The sequence below is a fragment of the Molothrus ater genome, chromosome 8 (genome assembly GCF_012460135.2).
Source record: "Molothrus ater isolate BHLD 08-10-18 breed brown headed cowbird chromosome 8, BPBGC_Mater_1.1, whole genome shotgun sequence".
Lineage (NCBI taxonomy): Eukaryota > Metazoa > Chordata > Aves > Passeriformes > Icteridae > Molothrus > Molothrus ater.
Genome location: NC_050485.2, coordinates 18086534 through 18107423, shown reverse-complemented (window position 1 = coordinate 18107423; position 20890 = coordinate 18086534). Strand labels below are relative to the sequence as shown.

Here is a 20890-nt window from a genome sequence, read left to right as displayed (position 1 = left end):
TAATGCAGGAGTAAGAATTCCTATATTTCTTCTGCCCTTGTACCCCAGATCAACCCTGGTAGTGCAGCAGGTCACTTTCTCAGCTGTTGCACACAGTAGGAAGCAGGATTTGTTTGCACATTAAAAACAGGTACAACAGTGTTGAAATAAGGCACACTGAGCTCTTGGTTATGCCCTAAAAAGCAGGGAAGGAATGATGACCCTCCTGATCTTTGGATGACTGAAAGAAAAGAAATACAATGTTGTGGCTGAATTCAGGGAAGTTTATTGCTGAAAGTGGCTGGGTTCTGGTATCATTTCCATCTTATGGCAAGTTGTTGGTAAAAGGTCTTGAGAGAGTTTTCTCTACTCTAGATTCTATTTTTTTTAGTCCAGAATAATTTTGGAAAATTATATCCACTGGAGTGGGGTGGAAAAATTTCTTTGGTGCTCATAACATCATTTTTTAGGAACCATTGATGCTGGCAGCCACTGTCTGAGGAATATGGCCCATGTGCCTGGCATGGCACAGACAGTATTTAACAAAAGCACGTGGGTGACCAGAGTGCCTCTGAGGAGCCTGAGTCTTCACACTGCAATGGGCCTATGCCTATGCTGCATCTGTAGTGCTGCAGAGCTACAATTTTGATCAGGACTCCACAGTATTTGGTGCTGTACAAACTCAGGCCACAGTCCCAGCTCCAAACTGAATGTTTTTGTAGTCAGCATTTTTTTGTTTGTTCCTTAATCTACTGTGACTGGGAAGATTATTAAAAATTAATAGCCATAGACATTGGGAGGATTACAAGGGGTTGTTTCTGATTGCAGAGGGAATTCAAGGTATTTATTCAGCCTTCCTTCTCTGACCTGATTTGACTCACTAAAACACCAGGAAGAAAAAAATATCTTAGAACTTTCTACCATTCCAGTGCACAACTTTTCTTATAAAAAGGTCTCACCTTGTCAGTGTAGGAATGTAAGCTGTGTGTATTGGCAGATGGAAAGAGCAGAATGGAAGAAGGAAGAAAGGAGTTAGACTTTTTTCTTCTGGCAGGGGTGAGCTGTAGCTCAGTGTGGTTGTCAGTGGGGTTACAAGAGCTGTGCCAGCAGCAGAGATGCCTTCAGCAGTGTGGGATATGGAGATTTCTTGTCAGGTATGCAGCTCTAACCAACCAGACAGAGAACATATACAGCTTCCTAGAGATTGTGCCAGGGTTCAGTGGGAGGGGAGAGCTGGTGCTTGGGTGTGCTGCATAACGTTGTAGTCGTAGTGTCTAACAGGTGCCATGTGCTTTAAAGCAACACATCCAATAGCTGTGACCTAAGTGCTGCTCTGTCCCTTGAACAGTCTGCAGTGGATCCAAGCAGGAGATCTCAGAGGATAGTGCAGATAAAGGGACTTTAAAATACAGTCTTTTGCTGGGAGCAGCTTCTGTACTTGTTCATGTATCATCAAAATGGCCTGTAAGTCTGGTTTTGCAATAAGAAAGGATGTGGGTTATTTCACTTTACTAGATTGTAAATTGTTAGGTCAATCTGTTTTAGCAGAAAGAATTAAGTCATTATCCTTTCATCTTGGCACTTATCCATGATCTAATGCTAATGGTTTGAAAAGACTGGCATGGCTATGTGGATCTGCAGGGCAGTTTCAAGAACAGCTGGTGGCAGGTTACTACAGTATTTAAGGTTTGTTCATTGACAGGTGTCAAAATCACCACACATTCCTACAACTTGAAGCTGTAACTCCAATTCTCTTGCAAATGCAAGGTTAAACTCAAATAATTATTCTGTGGAGTTGAGACCTGCTGGCCTTCTTGCTGATAGTGATAGTGAAGCTCAGGACTGAAGTTCAGGACTACTTTGTGCAATAGCTGAAAGGTCTCCAGTGTGAAATGTCAACCAACTAAGCAACGCACCTTTACCTACATGATAGCAATGGATTGCCAAAATCCATTTTCTTTTCCATCCTTTTCTGGAAGTCCAACATGCCAACAATTTGTAATAATAAAGATGAATATTCTTCAGGAGAAAAGGATTAAATTATCCTAATGACTATATGTTTTGGGTTGGGTTTTTTGTTTTTTGGGGTTTTTTTTGTATTGTGTGGGGTGGATCGCATTGATTATCAAATATACTTGTGTTTTCCTTGACCAGTAAATACACATAAACACACATACAGCAACACAAACTGATATTTATTAATGCAGGAAAGGTCCTGCATTAATATATATCAGCTTGTGTTGCTGTATGTGTGTTCTCTGATGTGATAAAGACATCACCAGGCTGTTGGCTGAAAGAAAAACAAATCAAGGGAAGGAGTTAAACATAGCATGGCACTTTGCTCCATAAAGTGTTGTGAGGAGACAGGTGCAGCTTTCTTGAGCAGAAGTGATGGAGCACAAGCTGGCTCTTAGGGTAGAGTTTCTGAATGTGGCAATTGTCATCCACATCACAAAATATGAGCAGCTACATGGCTGTATAGCACCTTTTTGTTTCTGTAGAGATTGCTACTTTGTCTTGAGGGAGCTAAAAGCTCTTGTCAGTTCCTTATAAGTGATATTCTTCAAATTACCTAAAAATATCTTGTCACTACTTCAAATTTTCTGCCTTTAATTATTCACTTATTGTGTTTCAAGATGCTTAATTCTCAGATTGTACTGAGGAAGTACCTTGATTTTGTTTGTGCTTACTGACTCTGGTATCTTAGTAATCAAATTCAAACACTAATATGGTTCTGTGATGGACACAGAAAAATCCAAACCAGATATTTTATTGCCTACAGTTCGGTGAAAGGAAATTCAGTATCTGTTTATAGGCATATTACCTGCATTTCCAGTGAATCCTTTTTATAGGGACAAATTTGAATTAAATAAACCAGTGGAGAATATAATTTATAGTATGGGAAGCCACTTCCCTTTGTGGCTAGTACTTTAAATGAAGACTATATTAGAAATAATATGTAGTGTCACAGTGTCATCAGACTGAAGGAACACCAGAGCAAAGTGCCTTTATTGTAGGACAGTTTGTTGGCCAAAATCAATTATAATGACTCTATTGATTTTAGCTAACTGCCTATGAAATTTCAAAAGATTACATCTTTAATTGATATTGAATTGCATTGATTTGATTGATTTCCATGTCTGGTTTAAGTAAGTACTTATGGAGTGCTCAGATCTCTAGTGGTGTTCAGAGCTGGTAGTGGGAGGGGAGAGCAGAAGAGATTGTATAATATTGCCAGGCAGGATTGAACTCAGGAAGGGGGGGATGGTATGGACAGGGGAGGGAAGATGTTGTCTCTATTGTGTGCATGCTCAGGGTGGGAGATAGATGTCATGAGAAAACAGGAATGTGGCTGTTGCTTGGAGGCAGGTCTGAGTTGCAGAGGAACTCTTGTAGTGGTGTGTGGCCCTCTGGATAGGGATTGCTGCCTCTGTAAGGAGTGGCAGTGTGGCTCCATCCAATTTGACCCATCCACTCCTTAGGATAATCTCTGGTTTTGCTTTTAGAGGCATGACAACCAAGTATGGGGTTTTGGAGGGGAGTTCATTTAGCGTAGTCTCAGGCATTTGCACAGTGAGTATGGAGCAGCATTTCACTGCCTTGGCTCATATTCCTCCTCCCATCTTCATGGATATGAGAACTTCCATGTGCCAGTGTCACTTCCAGTTGTAGGAGTGATTTCGAGGTGTGTAATTCTGATTCTTGCCTTACAGAACGATTTGCCCTCCCAGAATGGCCTGACTCGTTAGTGCCACCTGTGGGTCTGCCTTTACCTCGCTGTGCTGCACTTGCCTTGTTTTTGGGGATGGTGTGGTTGTGGTTGGCACTTCAGTACTGCCGTGCTGTGCAAATGAATCCTAACCCTTTTCCCAAGGAGAGTTTGAATCCTTTCTACACTGATTTCTGTTTAGAACTTAGGTGTATGACTAAATCAATAGTCAGCTAATGATAATGTGAAGAATGAAACCAACCTGTGTGGTGTTATTGAAAACACATTACTGGATCAGAACTCCAGAGCATGTAAAGTATTTGCTGAGTTGTGAATCTGATTTATTGATTTGTTTTCTTCCTGTTCTGCTGATTCCATAATTCTGTTAAATAGATAAGCACAAATAATATATTTCTACCATTAAGAATCAGGGGCTTGGTGTACTGCATTAGATTATCAAAGCAGATATTTTGATCCCAGTAACCTGAGATAGCTGCTGCTTAAAAGGCAGGCCGTGCTCATTCTGACCTCTATGCAATTATTGTATTCTGTGAAGCATGCAATATAAGCATCAATGCTGTTAATAGCCATAAATAATTCCTCTTTCTAAAAATTTCTATCTGATCCATGTTGTTGACTTGCAGATGAAGTTGCTAAGTATGTCCCTAATGAAATTAACTATTACAGTCTTGACCAGAAACGAAGGAAATGGAAAGCAAAGACAGCATGAAGAATTAACAATCATAGCAATTGATTGAGACATGGTGCTGCATAAAATAAAATAAGAAAAAGTTCTGCATTCTCCTGAGACTGATCATGAAAGCTCTAATTCTTGACTAAAATAAATAATTACTATGTGAGCTATACAAATAGTATCAAAGGGGGACTGAGGGAACATACAAGGTAACATATTTGGTAATATTTCAAAGCAAGATGTTTGATGTCTTTTGTGAGGTCTGTGTCAATACAGATGGTAGGTTTCCAGTTAAATTAAACTAATTTCTGTTTAGAGTGAGAGATAAAGTAGCAGAAGGTGTATATAACTACATGCAAGTCAGGAAAACTGCAGGCTGATGGGATTTTCATGCTGAAGTCAGAGAGTGCTAAGGTACTTCAATGTGGAGATGACTTAGATGCTTGCTGAAAGATGGATTTTGGTATCACTAGACTAATTGGTTACCTTAATAGCCAAGATGTCCCCTAAGAACCATTATAGTGCCTTTGATAAAAGCAAATTTTTGGGGTATTTATTTTTGTAATGACATAATTTGTAACATGAGTGTGGATTGGAAATCGGACAGTCTAAACCAGATTGCAGTTTGGTCATAGTTGTAAAATGGGGTTTGGGATGAGACAGAGAGGTTTTATCCAACTCAATTCCTCTGGGCCTCTGCAATAGAGATTTAAACATGAGCAATGAGTTTTCTTACTGAGAAATAGGGTCCTCTGTGCCTGATGGGGAGGGAGCTGGGTGTGCTGGTACCTCTGTCACCATCTGCCAGAGGATGCTGTGCTGCCAGAAAGGTGGATGCTAAAGCCTGAGGATGTTGGCTGTGTGGGGGAAGGTGGTTCTTGATATTTACAGGAATGAAAATACCTGTCTGAGAGAGCTCAGACTACAGTGAGTGAGCTTAGATAATATGCCTGGATACACTAAAGCCTGATTTTAAGTGAACTCTGTATTATTTTTTTCTATTGTTTTGGCACATAAATGTAATCAGAATGAAGGAGTACTGGGTTGGAAGAGTCCAAAAGTTGCTGGTAAATTTTACTAATTTAAGACTAATGCTGTATATTAGCTCACATTAAATTCAGCAATGTATTTTGGGCATAAACTAAAGGAAGACTAATTCTTAAAAAGCTATGATGCTGCAGCAGCTCTTCTTACAAAATTTTAACTTTTAAATTAATTTTGAAGTGAAACTAAAAACAAAAAAAAAATTCTTACAGCACTAAATACTTATAATTTGAAAACTAATTTCTCTTGATTGAGCCACAAGGCAAAACCTGTTCTTTACAGTTTTGTGGAGAGCAGCAGGATTTACCTTAGTAGTTTGGAGAAAAGGGAAAAAAAATCCATACTGCCTGTCAGTCAGGGCTTTCATCAAGTCTGAAATTTAACAAAGTGATGCATCTTGTGTCTATAAATCTGGAAGGGTTATGGGGTCAGTATAAGTGCCTGCTGGATGGCTATAGGAGAGGTGAGTGGATCCTTAAGACAGAGAGGAAGGAGAAAATGAGGATTGTATCGCAGAGACTTTTTGATAATGGGAGGGTGTGATACCATTCAGGTCTGCCCTCTGCTGATGGAAGTGTTTAGTGTGTAGATGTGCTGGTTTAGAGCTCTTTATAAAGCACAACATGATGACCTGACAGCCAGGTCATGAGGAAGGTCAAAGCAGATTTTATCACAGACACCAATGTGATTTTCCTCTCTGGATTACACTGAGGAGGCTCTTTAAAGATTTGACCTAAGTCCCTTATCTGCCTCTCCTTATTTTGCAATTTGCTTCATGGACGTGAAGAAATAGGATCAATTCTAATGTTGCAAATGTGATTTAAAAAAAATAAATTATTCCCCAAACCCTGCAACATCCTCATTATTTTTCTTTGGTGAATACTGACAATTTCATCACTGTGGTGAGGCACCAGGAGCAGAACCCAATCACATGGTAACATCAAGGCCATGGTTAGTTCTCTGAACACAAAAGAGGCAAAATTAGACAGTACTCTGAGAGGCAGAGGCTTGCTTTGCCCTTTCTTGTGGTGGTTTGAATTAGCTGTAGTGTATCAGGGGTACCTGGATAAGAAGCTTGCCTGGTTTTTAGCTGTAGCAGCTCACAGTGTTAATGTGAGATATCAGTGATGCAGATTTACTGGTACTGGCCTGTAAACTCATGCCTTGTTCCAAGTGGGCAGTTATAAATTGTGCTTTAAGTTAGCTGAATGCAGAAAATGGGAAGGGGCTGGATCATATTAGCCCTAATGAAGGAAAAATGGCATGAAATATTAAATAACTATTATTACAAGATACTTCATAAATCCAAAGGAGGTAGCGGTGGAAAAGACCTATGAGGACACCTAACCTACCTATTCTGGAGGACTGGCTTGCTGCCTGCAATATGGAATCATGGTCTGCTACTCCAGACTAGTTCTGAATGCCCCAAGCTTTAGTATTCTTAATGCAAGAGAGGAGGAAAGAAAGGGTCATAGACTTTTTTTCTATTTCTTAAACTTTTCCTCACTTGTTTTCTGTTTCTGAAACCCTTCCTCAGATTTACATGTTGGTTTTTTCCTCTATTCTGTCTTTTTATTTTTTAATTTTGTTTTTCTGCTTCAGTGTCAGAATGCCCTGAACAGAGAGATGATTTCAATAATTCTGGCTGTGTTCTCTCTATGTCTTTTGTATGGATCACAGTCACTACTTTGACAATTCTCTTTTTACATTTTCCTCAGTTTTTAATTTTTTTCTCTCCTATGGCAGCTGGGTTCCCTGGCTAATCCCCCCCAGACTGGTAGTGTCTGGAGTGAGAATATTTTTTTATGTTCGCTTCTTCTCTTTGTGCCCCCTCACCATACATCTGCAAATCCTCATCAGGCAAGTATCCTGTTAGGAGAGAGCAATATCATTATTCCCATGTAGAGCTGGGAGGCAGTGATGATTTTTGCCACAAAGAATGGTTGTATGAGCAGTGGAACCTCAGTGGAGGTGTTATGTCTCCTTAGACACTCTGGAGTGAGAAGTGCCAAAAAAGGTGATGTTTGTCCTGTGTTTAACTGTCATGAATTTGAATGTACACCCTGAAAAACAAGTACCTGTTGAAGAAGGAAACATGTCTGTCCATATCTGAGGAGGAAGTGTGGAACAGTTATTTAGCCTCTCTGAGTGTTCTTGCTATTGTTTCTTTGTTTCACTTACTCTGTAATTGCCTTTTCAGCCCGGTCAAGGAGTCTGGTGATGGGTGAACAGATTGGGCCTCCCTCCAGACCATCTTCCCCAAACCCTCAGGAACGTGTGCTGAAGTGTGGCTGGCTAAAGAAACAGAGGAGCATCATGAAGAACTGGCAGCAGCGCTGGTTTGTGCTGCGTGGGGATCAGCTCTTCTATTACAAGGATGAAGAGGAAACGAAACCTCAGGTATGACTAGAGAGCTGCAGGAGCTATGGTTGTGACTCCTGTGTGATCACAGCTGTGCTTGGATTGACAGCTCATTTCAGATGTTTTCTATCCTCACCAAAGCCATTCACACTTAAGGAGGCTCAAAGGCATGAGATGTTGCAGGGAGGCTTTTCTACTACCAGACAAGTGGTGGAGCTTGGGAAAAGGTTAGAAGGTGCTTACTTACCCACTAGGGCATGCTGACCTCTGGATCTTAGTATAGTCAGCTGTGAGACTGGAGTTTGACAAGAAGAGCTATGGAGTTGCAGATTACTGAGGCAGGAGTGATTAACCTTCTTGCTCGGCTGGGACTTGTTATCTCCCAGCTAATCCTTGTTAGCCATGAGGTGAAACAGCTGCTTAGAGCTGGCTTGTGTGTGTGGAGTGTGTAGGTTTGGCTACATGCTGAGAATGGGCTGTAATATGTGTTTTAGTGGGGAGGAGGGAGTGGGTCCTGTGCTATGGGCTAAAGTTTGCAGAGGAGACAAAGAATTTCTTATTCATGTTTTTCTAAGGCCTGAAAAATTCTCTCAGAGCATTTGAGCTAAGGTCTTTCCTGTTGCTGTAGTAGATTATGCATCATAATTCACGTAGTCATTGTTTTGACTGTCAGGCCTTTACCAGAGTCATTGAACAGAGGGAACATAATTTAATGAGCCAGACAATGTCCCTGTGCTGCTGGCTCCTGATGAGTCAGTACAGGCATTACAGAGTGACAGTCAGCCTGTGTAATATCATCACCATCCACACACTCATTAGAGACAATTATTAAACTGCTTGATGCAGCTGCCTGCTTGACTGTCACACATAAATTTCATTGTAGAGTGAGAATGGAAATTAATATTCCCCTGTGGGTCTGACATAAATACGGTAGATGAATGAGGATGTTGACTGCATCTTATATCTTGTACTCTCCTGATCAGGGATTTGGTCCATAATTATGGAAAGTCTGCTGTGTAAGGGCTAGAGAGATTTGAACTTGATGACATAAGTTGATTACTCAGGATGCTTCCAGCAACAGATGGATTTTGCACTTTAAAACCAGGCACCTTATCTTCCATATGCAATGCATGTGGGAGAGCTGGGCACTTCTGAACCGTGTCAGTGAACATGATGAGGAAGAAATGGCGTCAGGCAGTCAGGTTGTAAAGGGACTCTTTAACCCTGGCTCTTTTTGGGCACAGGGTTACATTTATCACTGTGGGAAGATATTTTGTACAGGATGATACAGGACTATGTTCTGACTATTCTTGTAAGAGTTGCAAATTAGGATTTGCATCTGACTTCAGCCAGGACTGTATGCATCCCATAGGTGAGATGTACTTGTGGGACTCAGAGACAGCCGTGGCTTGGGATTCTCTAGAATGAAGGGGCAATGGCACAGGTGTGCCCATGCACCTTAGGAAGACAGCTGAGACCCTTTGTTGTAGGGAGATTTTTTTATAGGCTTTGAAGATATTTTCTCCAGTTGTTATTGATATTAATCCCTAATTTTCTTCAGCCCTAAAGGTACTCATGCCTAATTTAAGTATTTTTGGTTTATTTATTAAGTATGGCCTTTAAGCGTGTATGTAAGAACTAAATCAATAGTTTCACTGAAATTCCCATTGATCTTCCCCCTACTTGATTATTTCTACATAGTCTGGAAGAGAGTTGTATTCTTGTTGTTTACCTGATAAAGTCAAATGAGATTTATGGCATAATGTTTCAAAAGAGAAACATGAAACAACTTCTTTTTCTTCATGGATGTTGCCTTGCCTATTTTTATGAAAACCTGTTGTTTCAGATTCTTAGAGGAAACTGTAGATACTCTTCCTTTAATAATATTGCTGAAAAGGTGGAATTGTATTCTAATGGCAGGAGAATCACACAGGCTTTCTGGAGTGAAGATGAATTTTTCTGTTGTCTCAATGGTTTGAGTACTGTTGAAGGTACTCAGTTTTTATTTGTGTGCCACATGACAGTTGCAGTTGCACAGCCCACTCCATCAGAGACCAAAGGTTAGAGGGTGGATCTGCAGCCATTGCTTTTCTGCAGAGTTTTCTTTTTTTTTGCCCCATGAGTGCTGGGGAAGAGAGGACTGACCTGCAAAGAGTTTTTGATGCTCCTACTGACTCTGTCAATATGTTTGTGTTTTTAAAGGAGCTTTGGGCTTGTTTCTATTCCCAGGAAAGGAGAGAGCATACATCCCTCCCCAGTTTCCAGGGGAAAAGAAGCCACCGTGCAGCTGATTCATTAACCCTTCCTTCAGTATCGACTTGACATGATGAAAGGCTTTAATGCATCTGCAATGGGCTTGAATTTTGCCCTTTAGAAAGCTGCAGAATTTTCTAGAATGTGTTCTGGACTCTAAAGATGATGTTCTATGCAATACTTTTTGATGCCATTTGGAATTCAGATGCATCTGCATTTTTGTCAAGTTGCCTTTCCTATGTTTTCCTGTTATCGATGGAATGTCTTCAATTTATCTTCTAATTTCAGTGAACCCCAGAGCCAAATTGCAGGGCAACAGGATTGGGAGGTAAGGGTGGTGAAGAATAAGTTATTATTTTACCTCAATTTTAAACCTTACAACCATTCTTGAGAAACCACTCAGCATCGACTTTGCTAAGTGCCCTCCTCCACGGTGTCCTTCCACAACCTTACACTGGGTAGGGGACAGGAGCTGAGCCTTGACTCTGTTGAACAAAACATTTGTAGGAGGTTGTATTCCTGAGGAGCAAATCTATGGAAGCTATACTGAATAGTGACAATGCAAAGCAACACATCTGGCTTCACTGTTTATAGAGAAGATTGCAAAGCTCTTATGATGAGTTGTCTTCTGTAAGTTGAAATTCTGGATTGTCTGTCTCATGAGACACTAATTGTATTACTCCATTGTATGTGGATCTGGAAGCTGACAAATAGCATAACTGGAATTTGTTTTGATTACCAATGTTATGATGGTCCAGTGTATCTTGGATTTGGTTGTTGCCAGATCAGTAAACATACATAGCTACATTCTCATCAGCCAGAGATATGTATGAAAAACCCGACTGAAACTTTCTTCATTTTCTGTTCATCAGGAAAAGATGCTTTGGACCCTGTTTGCATTCCAGGGCAGTTCAGTGCAGGAGTGGGAGCTGCTGATTACCTTCTTCATGGCTTAACTCTTGAGAGTCCCAGAGTCTGTCTGATTGTGCATGGGTGCTGAAGAATGTTAGCTGGAAACCCTTTAAAATACCAGAAATTAAATGCTTGTTTCACTCAGGTTACTGGAGAAGAGCTTCTTGTGATGTCTTTTTCAGTTTTTCCATAGATAAAGAGAATTTTGTTCACTTTGAAGATACTATGTCACCAGCTATGCAGAGTTCCCAAACTGGAATACATTGTGTTAATTATGCTTGGGCTCAAAATGGAAATGAAGCTGAATACTGGCAGCATTTGAACTTGGGAAGTAAAGGGGCTCAGGTTTTTTCTAGGAAAGCTATAGTCTTTGGGATTAAAAAGCAGTCTGTTGTTTTTCAAACCTGAATTATCTGCTCCCTTCAAGTATTTCCCTGGGAACTTCTGTGTACTGAGCATCTCTGGAAAATCAGCCATTTTATTCAAATGCATGCTGCAACCAGAAATTCAAGGGTGTCAGAAGAGTAGGTGTAATGTGAGATTAAACTCTTGCAAGGGGTAATTAGGTATGGAAACCAAGGAGAATCATTTCTGCATGCTCAGTAGTGTTATTCCAGAGGAAACAGCCTTAACCAGCAGTGTCCAGTGTGAGAGAAAGGACAGTGAAGCAGGTGGATGACCAGCTCAAATATTTTCTTGCTCAGAACTGTGGAAAGGTGTAGGGATCAGTAGATGAGTAGGACTTGAGTTTACTATGCATTTTATCATCTTTTCCTTACCCTTTTAGAGGCCTTTTCCTTGTCACTAATGTTTGTGTCCGTTACAGGGTTTGATACTACTGCAAGGCAGTCAGGTGAACGAGCTGCCACCTAATCCTGATGAACCAGGGAAACATCTGTTTGAAATTACTCCAGGTATGCCAGCATTTTTTTGTGCTTTCACTATAACATCACATCACTCTCATCAGTTGTCACTAATGGTAATTGAGTTGTATTGATCACTCCTGAATGTTCTGATACACTGGCAAGATTATCCAGTGAGACTGAGAAAGGGGACTTGACTACATGGTGTTCTTTGTTCTGGATATAAGTGCTGCTGTGGTGCCTCATTTTCATTTTACAGTAGTTGAGATGCATCATGATCCTTGACTTTCCGGTTTGGAGAGGCTTTTTTCTTGGAGCATTGTGTGGTCTCTCTATGGATGCATTCTTCTGGTTGTTGCAGGAGAAACAGGCACAGAACTTAAGGAAAAGTGGTATCTGGATGCAATTTCTTTCATGTATACTAATTATTTTGGGAAGTGGGTGGGAGTGCAGACAAAAAGCTTCAAAACACTTTTGGATAAAAGGTTTAAGAAAATAAATGGCCCAGCATGGAAGTGAGGTTGAAATTTTTTCAGGTAGAAAATCTAATGATCTGTCACTGTAGTATTAATGTAAAACTTTTGCAGTCATTTTAGGTCCCATATTAATGCTTTCTGGGGACAGAGTTGGTATCTCCAGGATAGATTTAGAATTAAGTTCCCTATTGCAGGAGCAATTTGATTCAGTTCTGATTGTATTTGGGAATATTTGTGTTGTATTTGTGTTCAAACCCTGCACATAGGTTGTCTGCAAAATGAAGATGTTTTCCCCAACTTATGCAGCTAAATCCCATTTGTAGTTAACTTAGTTGCTACATGGATAGTAAATATTGAAAACCACCATGAATAGCCAGTCAATACAGAATGTGATTGACGCAGACGTCACTGCAGAATGTGGCCCGAAGAGTCGCCCAATTTGCTCACAGTACATTTAGTCTGTGCTGGTTTTGGCATTAATACCTTTTCTTTTTTTTCCATGTGTTCTGAAATGACCGTGTTCTGCGTGGCTGCCAGCCTGCAGAACACCCACATAGTGAACAGCTCTGAAACAGATGCCAGATAGGAAGGGCAGCACAAATGATCTTGCAGGACCCAGAACTGTATTTCCCATCACTGCCCATCTTTCCCTGTGTTGGATGTATGGCCATGATCGCATTTCTGGCTAATTGTGTTTCATTTATCCCACTATAAGCTAGGACTCTACAGTTTCTATAGCAATGGTAAGATATTTTTTTAAATCTGTCACAGCTAAGTTGGGGATGTTGTGAATACAGGTACATTCAATAGCTCAAGTATAGCTTGGGGTTTTACTGTGCTAGTAAGCATCAAAGCTTTAACCAACAAAATTAAATATGGAGTGAAACATTCCTAAAGTGTACCTATATCTGATACCAGTTTATCTGGCAAAGAGAAGAGGCTGAGATCTGAGAAATGTCCAAAGGGTTCCAAAGTCTGTGGTACCAGTTATCTCCAAAAACCTATTTTGTGATTGTTGGCTAAGGTATTCAACGTCCTTGTTGTGCAACTCTTGCTGTGATCTTGCCACCTTTCCTGTGCTGCAGGCTGTATTAAGCTTGGCTGTGAGAGCTGTTCCCTCAGAGGGCAGGGACTGGAGTAACAGCATGTCCTGTGCTGTAACAGAGCCTGTATTGATTTTCTGCTGAGTAACAAGAACTAATGATGGGCATTGTGTATTATTCATGTTTCATCAAGTTCATTTCTAAACTGTATAGGGCAGCTGGGAGAAGGGTTAACTAGGGACATGAGAGGCTGCAGAACAGTTCTACAGTCAAACCAGGGTTAGATCTGGTGACAGGACTTCCTGAAATATATTCTCTATATTCCTTTTTGGGGAAACTGTGTAAATTTCTGGACCCTTTTGAATCCATTCATGCTTCCCTTCATCATAGAAGTTCAGAGTGGAATGGTGGGGTAAGCTGTGGGTGTAAGTTGCTCTCATACTCCAGTGCACATTAGCAGGTGGTGGGGGATGTTTTTGTAAAGTTATGAGGGTAGTATGAGGTCAAGTGCAAATGTTGTACCATTTGGGGTAATCATTCCACAGCAGCTGGTATTTATGGATGAAATGATCTGTGTTGTTTGGGAGAGAAGTCCGAATCTGGCAACAAAAAACAGCATCTGCTGTTGCCAGGGGCAACAGAATAACTCAGTGCTGACCTGGGGTTACAGTGCATTTTGGAGTGGTGTAATGCAGCTTGTAAGAAACCACAGGGATTAAGCTCTGAGAAAGTCTTAGGGACTGTTGATGACTTAAGTGCTTCTGAAGTCTCACCTTTTAGGAAACAATGTTTTAATGTCTACCTAGTTTCATTCCCCAGTCTTTGCAGCACTATGAGATGCTCAAGTTCGTAGCAGACAGAATTTCCTGATACAGTAAGGTTTTTAGAATCAAGAAGGGGAATGGTAAAAAGGTTCAGAAGTTAGGAGGTACTCATGGTACACATTTTGATGTCCCTTATCACTGATGATAGCTAGTTCCTGCTTCTTGCCAAGGTGAACAGTGACAGCTCTTAGCTGAGGGTTTCTGTGAGAATGAGAGTGCAGTTTTGTAATGAGTTTAATATTTTCATTGGAAACAGCTGCTGAATGGGTTTCTGTATATTTAATCATATCTTTCATTTCAGCTCTCATGACTGAAAAAAAGTTCTAAAACCAGTTGGACTTCAGGTCAATCCAACTAAGGTGGTGAAAACCTGCAGGTTGGCTGCACCTTCAGGTTGTTTTCTGTGCTCCAGTTGAGATAGCAACAGCCCTCTCTTTGGTGAAGCAGTTCATTCCTTTTCATAGTTGTTACCTTGGTCTTTTTGCAGACTTAGCCAGAGCAAGGGTCACTGCCTATACATGATTTACATGTCAAAGGTTATTTTCAAAACTTTAGAAGTCAGTTCTCTATGGTGTGCTCTTTCAGTTAGTTATAAAGACTGAATTCACCATAGGCAACTTGCCCTTACAAAAGGAACTTGCATGGAATACTGAGTCCTTCAAAGATGGAGTAGTGGTTGCATTATGCCAGAAGTTAGGGCTGGGGCAAAATAAAATGCCTCATGCAGAAACATTGTGCAGGGCTTATGCAGGAGCTACTTCATGGCCTTGGTTGGGCTATGTAACAAGAAGGAAAATCAAGAAAGGCAGAATAAGAAGGTAGGAGTCCTAATTCTTACAGGAACAGTAATTGTTGTCTATTTGTTCTGTAGGGGTCCATTTATGTTGTTGACAGTATCTGACAGAGAAGTTGGAGTGGCAGCTTGTTTGTTTTGTACCAGCAGGTGGAACGGTGCCCACAGAGCAGTCTGATCTGTGGTACACTTCTGCATCCCAGGTGATCAACACCAATTAAGCTATTTTTGTGGCCTTTTAATCTCAGTTCCTGTTGAGATGCTGTGTAATTAAAATACCAGGAGGAGAAATTAGAAATTCATACATTGAAAATCATTCCGTGTTCTCTATTATTCAATGCAAATTGCAATTCCAATTAACAGCAGGATCCTGAGTTTGCCATTGGTAATTAAGTTTTCTCCTGAAGTCTACAGCTGAAAACTGACTGTGCATATCTAAATATGCAATGATGTTGATATTTGAGAGGTATATTTAGATTCCTGTGATTTGGCATCCACCATATTGACTGGGGAAATGGCAGCAAAATAAAGTAAGTTTAAGACAGAGTAGTTGCAGCAGTGAATTCTGGAAACACTTAGCAAGAGAGAGCTGTGGATGTTACCATGTCCATGGCATTGCATTGGCCTGGACAAGAAGATTGGTGGTGTTGGTTTTGCAGGGGAGGGCCCTGTCACATCTGTGTTTACTACTTGTAGATGTCCAGAGCATAGCTGAGAGCATGCAGTTATAAGTCATTAAAAAACCTAAATGTCTCGTGGAACATAAGATAGACTTTTCCATTTATTGAGGGGTGAGAAACAATAAATGTCTTTTCTAAATTGCCTTTCCAAAGGAGTGCCTAGAATGATAAAATTGTATGCTTTCTTTGCAGTCATAGTCTGGAAACAGTTTTTTGTGTTATTACATTTTTTCTTGGGTTGAGACCTTTAAGGTAATAACGTTTTTACACTCAGATGATGATGAGTACATCTCCTTGCCTTTTCCCAGCTGCAGTGTCTTTTTATGCTCAAGAGCAGTTCGAGTTTCCTTGGAAGTGTGTATGCTGAAGTTCTGTGCCTGGGGAGTGCCGGTGCGTTGTTCTCTCTGTTCTGCTTGCTCCGTCTCTCCTGAGCACTAGATGGTGCTGCTTCTTTCCAGCTTCTGCTGGGGCTCCCGCTGTCTGTGATGGCAATGCCTTGAATCCCTGGAGCGCGACTTCGTCCTCTCAGAGCAAACTAACCACTCTGTTTTGCTCATTCGTGTCTCTCAAAGCAAATCAGCAGTCAGGAGTTCCCTAACGACGTCTTTGCCCAGCCTGTGAAGCCAATGCTGTGCTCTGTAGGCAGAATGCAGTACTGAATACATTCCTGCACGTTTGCTCAGTTGGTTAGAGCATGGTACTAATGATGCCAAGGTTGTGGGCTTGATGCCCCTATGGGTCAATCACTTAAAAGGTGGGCTTGATGATCCTTGTGGGTCCCTTCCAACCCAGAATATTCTGTGATTCTGTAATATTCTATACTGAACACACTCCATGAATTCACAATGTACAGCTGCTGTCTCAGATGCCAAAATCAACAGTCTTTGAAAACATCCAAGTTCATATTGTTTGCCTATTTCAATCTTTTTTTTGGTCTTAAAACTGTAATATAAGAGAGAACATGCTCTGTATAGACACACACAGTAATGACTGTGTAGGGCAGCCACTTGGATGTAGGTCTCCACTGTTTCAGGTTAACATACTGACCCAGTGCTTATGGGCTATTTAGTGGCATCTGTCTGACTATTTTCCTCTTTCCCCATTCTGAGTCTGCTAAACGTATTTTTAAAAATATGTATCATCAAAATTTTGCAATTTTAATGCATTGGCATTTTCAGAAAGGAAAAATGCCTTCCTGGGATTACTCCTTTCCTAATTCTACTGAGATTCTTATATTGAACTGAAAAAATAGCTTTCATGCCCTGTCCAGACCTTGATAACTTCCTTTAGTTCAATGGAAGTATCAATCAGCTGCCAGTATTTCTAGGCTTGCTTTACTAATGGATTTAAGCTGATGAACTGGTACTTGAGTAATTAACGGAGTCCCTCATTTCCTTCCCTTGTGCAGATAAATGCTAGCAGCTCAAATCTCCTGTAAGCAAGGCTTCTCTTCTTACTGATATTCTGATCTGTACTTTCCCTGAATGCTTGACTCTATCATGTCACTGAATTCTTATGAAAAGAGAATGTGGAAAAAAAAAAAAAGGACTGAGCTTTGCTCTCAGTTCATGTAACCTTACTGATTTCAGTAAGTGTTGTGTTCAGTCCAGTGCTGTATCCCTACAGCTTGACCAATCCTCTTCTGCCTGCTTAAGGTGATGACTCATTGCAGGTGAAGGTCTTGGGACTGCATCCAGGGTTTTGGGCAGAAAGGCTATTGGGCTCCTCTTTTCCCCTGAGGGTGATGAGACTCTCTGATAGTTAAGAATGTTTTGGCTCACATTAACGTTATCAATTTAAAACGTCTTGAAGGGCATCAGGAGGCACCTGTAGCCTGTAAATTGCTTTTTGCTTTGTTTTCTTTTTTCCCCTAGCATATGCAATGCCCAAGGCTTATGTTTGCATTTGGCAGGTAATGATCCTGCTTCATGCAATAAACAAGATCCAGCCTTTGTTGTATTAGAAGTATTTGATCTACTTCAAGTTGTACTGTTTCAGTCCCTCTGTGCTCTGGGGCCATGGGCAGCTGAAAGTAGGACTGGAAATGGGCTGCAATAGCATACCTGTGTTCTGCTTCCAGGAGAAGTTGTGCATTTGATCCCTGATCAGTAGCACCTAGCTGTCTTTAATGCACGTGCTGGCTTTAAAGAATGATGGTTTCAAAAACTTCAATTGCATTCGCATAAGGCCTGCTGTGAAAGGAGCGTGAGACTTTAGAAGTTTCATGAATGGGGTTTTCTGCTAGTGCAGATCATTAACATGTAACCTCTGACTGGTTTTGAGCAGTCTTCCTTAACCCATTGTGTTCCTGAAAGACAAATATAGCATTTTATATAGGTTGCCCTTTGGGTATAGAAATATGGCTTTGTAGTGTGATGACACATTGTAGTGGAAATGTACAAGGCATCATTTGATCTCCTCAGGTTGATTTTTCAGTGCAAATTAGGTAAGATTTGGAATACTTCCTGGTGAGACCTTCCATAGTGAGTTCTGCTATTGAATATTCTGCCTTGAGGATAATGTATTAAGTCCCAGTAGTTAGTAGAGGGATTTTTTTTTAAAGTATTCTGATGCAAGTACAGCTTTGTTACACAGAGATTTGCTTATCAAACTGTCAGTATGTTCAGTTTTGTAGTACCATCTCTATATTTCTTGCTAGTTTGTCAGAAATCAAGTCTTCAGTGATGTTTTACAGCTTGTGTGCTCTGTTGCTGCTGTTATGGGTTACATTTTGTTCAGCCCCAGAAAGAGCTGTTTTCCCATTTACAATAACAATGGGTGAATCCTCCACAAGATTCATGCAATGTCTGGGATCTCTGAGGCTAACAAACTACTCTATTAGGTTAGCATGATGAAGTAAAATAAGATACATGATATATGGCAATGTCACAGCACACATTAAATTCTAGCAGAAGTGAAATAGAGACAGGAGGAAAAGGCCTCAAGCTGTGCCAGGAGAGGTTCAGGGCAGACATTAGGAAGAATTTATTCACTGCAAGTCTTGTCAAGCCTTGGAACAGGCTGCCCAGGGAGATGGTGAAGTCACTGTCCCTGGAAGTGTTCAAGAAAAGACTGGATATGGCATTTAATGCCATGGTTTAGTTGGCATTGTGATGTTCAGTCAAAGGTTGGACTCACACTAATGATTCTGTGATTCTGTCCTGTGATACTGGCAATCCTGTAGGGCAGCACCACTCACCCTTTTGAGGCACCTGTTAGTGCTGCACCTTAACTGCTCAGTAGAATACACTGACTTGGAAATACCATGTGGAAATCATCCTGGGAAGCAAAGGTAAGAAAACTAAAGCACAGGTCCTTCTTACAAGGCCCACAGAAAGTGTGGGGGGGAAAGGGAGGTGCAGCTGATAGTGTGCTGATCCAGGATCCAAAAGAGAAAACAACTGAGAAACTGCTGTCTGGGATGTTTATGAATGCATCAGTACCAGTTTGAAGTGGCAGCTGGCCCAGTGTCAAACACCTGTGAGAGAGGGTTCACAGGCAAAACCCCCTCTGTATTTGTCTGAAATGGCTTAGGGATAATTAGTGTGCTATCAGTGAGAACTTGTTTGCTCTGGGCTTTTTGAACTTCACAGGGAGGAGGAAATATGACAAGGATGTATTGCCTCTGGGGTAGCATACCTTACACCCAGCTTGAGAACATGCAGGAGGGTTTGTTTGTTTGTTTGGTATTTTTTGTGGTTTGGGCTTTTTTGGGGGGTGTTTGTTTTTTTACTGGGAAGGGATTTAACTCCCTGTGCTGGTTATCCAAGTATTGTTTCACTGTGGGGAATGCATGAGTGCTGAGTACCCTTATGGCTAATATATGTTGAATTTACTAGCATTACAACAACTTGATTCCCTAAAATTTGTGATAATCTTCACATTGTCTCTACTGTACTCATCACAGGGGCTCTGCTCAATGTAGTGTTCTCTAAAGGCAGTGAGGCAGCTGGGGCCAGGACTGTGGTCTGTATAGTGTAGTACATTCTGATGAGCTTAATATTCCTAATTTTTTTCAAGCGCTCTAATTGATATGAATGTGATTTCTTCCACTAGGAAGCCAAAGTTCAGGTCATTGGTCATTATACAGCTTTTTCTTTTGACAGACTTTAAATGTTTACTTATCAAAGTTTGTGTGTTCTGTCTCTGTTCTGGCAGGTGCACAGGCCTGTAAAGGCACATTCTTTCAAAGTCTGCCTTTGAATCTTAGCAGGAGTCCATTGTTCTTCTAATTGAAGTCCACTTGAGATGTTGATACCCGTGTTTCCACATGGTATCAGAAATGTTATATATCATCCTGGACCCCTAAAGCACTATTATTAGTTTTGGAGTTTGTTTTTAACCACCAACTGTCAGACAGACATGAAAACTTGGGGTAAGGGGCAGGAGGAATTTGAGATAACAAAGAAAAGAGTTGTGAAATCAAAAGTATAGTGTTAAAAGGGAGTGTGTGTAAGACAATAGAGAAAGACTGTTAAAACTGACCATGTATTATTTGCATTGAAGGATAATTGTGCAAACTGTGTTGCTTCCCTGAATTTTGGACTGTGTATTTTACTATGAAGATTTATGAGCACTCTGGCAACTGCTAATTTGAGAGATGAAGAGCCTTCTCTATATTAGTAATTCTGTTCCAGTATAATTGTGTCAAAAGAAAGGCTGTACTGGCATAATAGTGTAATGAGGAGAAAGATTACTTTTAGTAACACAAAGAGAAATGTCTGCAAAGATCACTATTGTGTGAGAATCCTTCTGCTCCACAGAGACCACAAAGGCTCTGCTTTTACAATGTGTGGTTTGTATATGAATCAGAGACTCAAAATGATGTCTTTTGGAAGGGTTCAGTAGAAGAGATATTTCAGATTAAATTAATTCTGGTCCACTTTGAGTGGACAGACCAGGTTTCAACTGCCTGTTTCTGTCCCTATGTCCTGTATAGGTCTTGGGCACAGATCATAAGTGTCATTTGGTGCCAATACTCTAGAACATGGAAGGAGACATCCTACCTTTAGTTAGTTCTGTGACCCAAACACATCACAGCAGAGAACAGAAGTTAGTACAAATGGAAATATTGTGCTTAGGATCATACTTGATAAGAGAAACCTTATCACCTCAGCCCTGGTTCTGAAGCTGGTGGAGGTCTGTGGAAGGTGTCACAATTGTTGCTGTGGGCCTGTAAGGTGACTGTCTTACTGAAGGGGATATGTAAAGATTGAGGAGGACCAGTGAGAAGAAACGCAGTGTTCTCCCTTAGTAGCA

The 20890-nt window shown here is 40.8% G+C and overlaps 1 protein-coding gene across 3 annotated transcripts in view; it reads left to right on the top strand.

Moving 5' to 3' along the window:
• The window catches only part of ARHGAP22 (Rho GTPase activating protein 22), a 122271-nt gene that overhangs the window by 6248 nt on the left and 95133 nt on the right, over positions 1 to 20890 (top strand). For all 3 annotated transcript variants that reach the window (XR_004980440.2, XM_036385457.2, XM_036385456.2), the window contains exons 2-3: positions 7627 to 7826; positions 11779 to 11866. Coding sequence is in view for 2 of the 3 variants with exons in the window: in XM_036385457.2 (XP_036241350.1) it covers positions 7627 to 7826; positions 11779 to 11866 (288 nt within the window). In the remaining variant the exon portion in view is untranslated. The remainder of the gene's footprint in view (positions 1 to 7626; positions 7827 to 11778; positions 11867 to 20890) is intronic.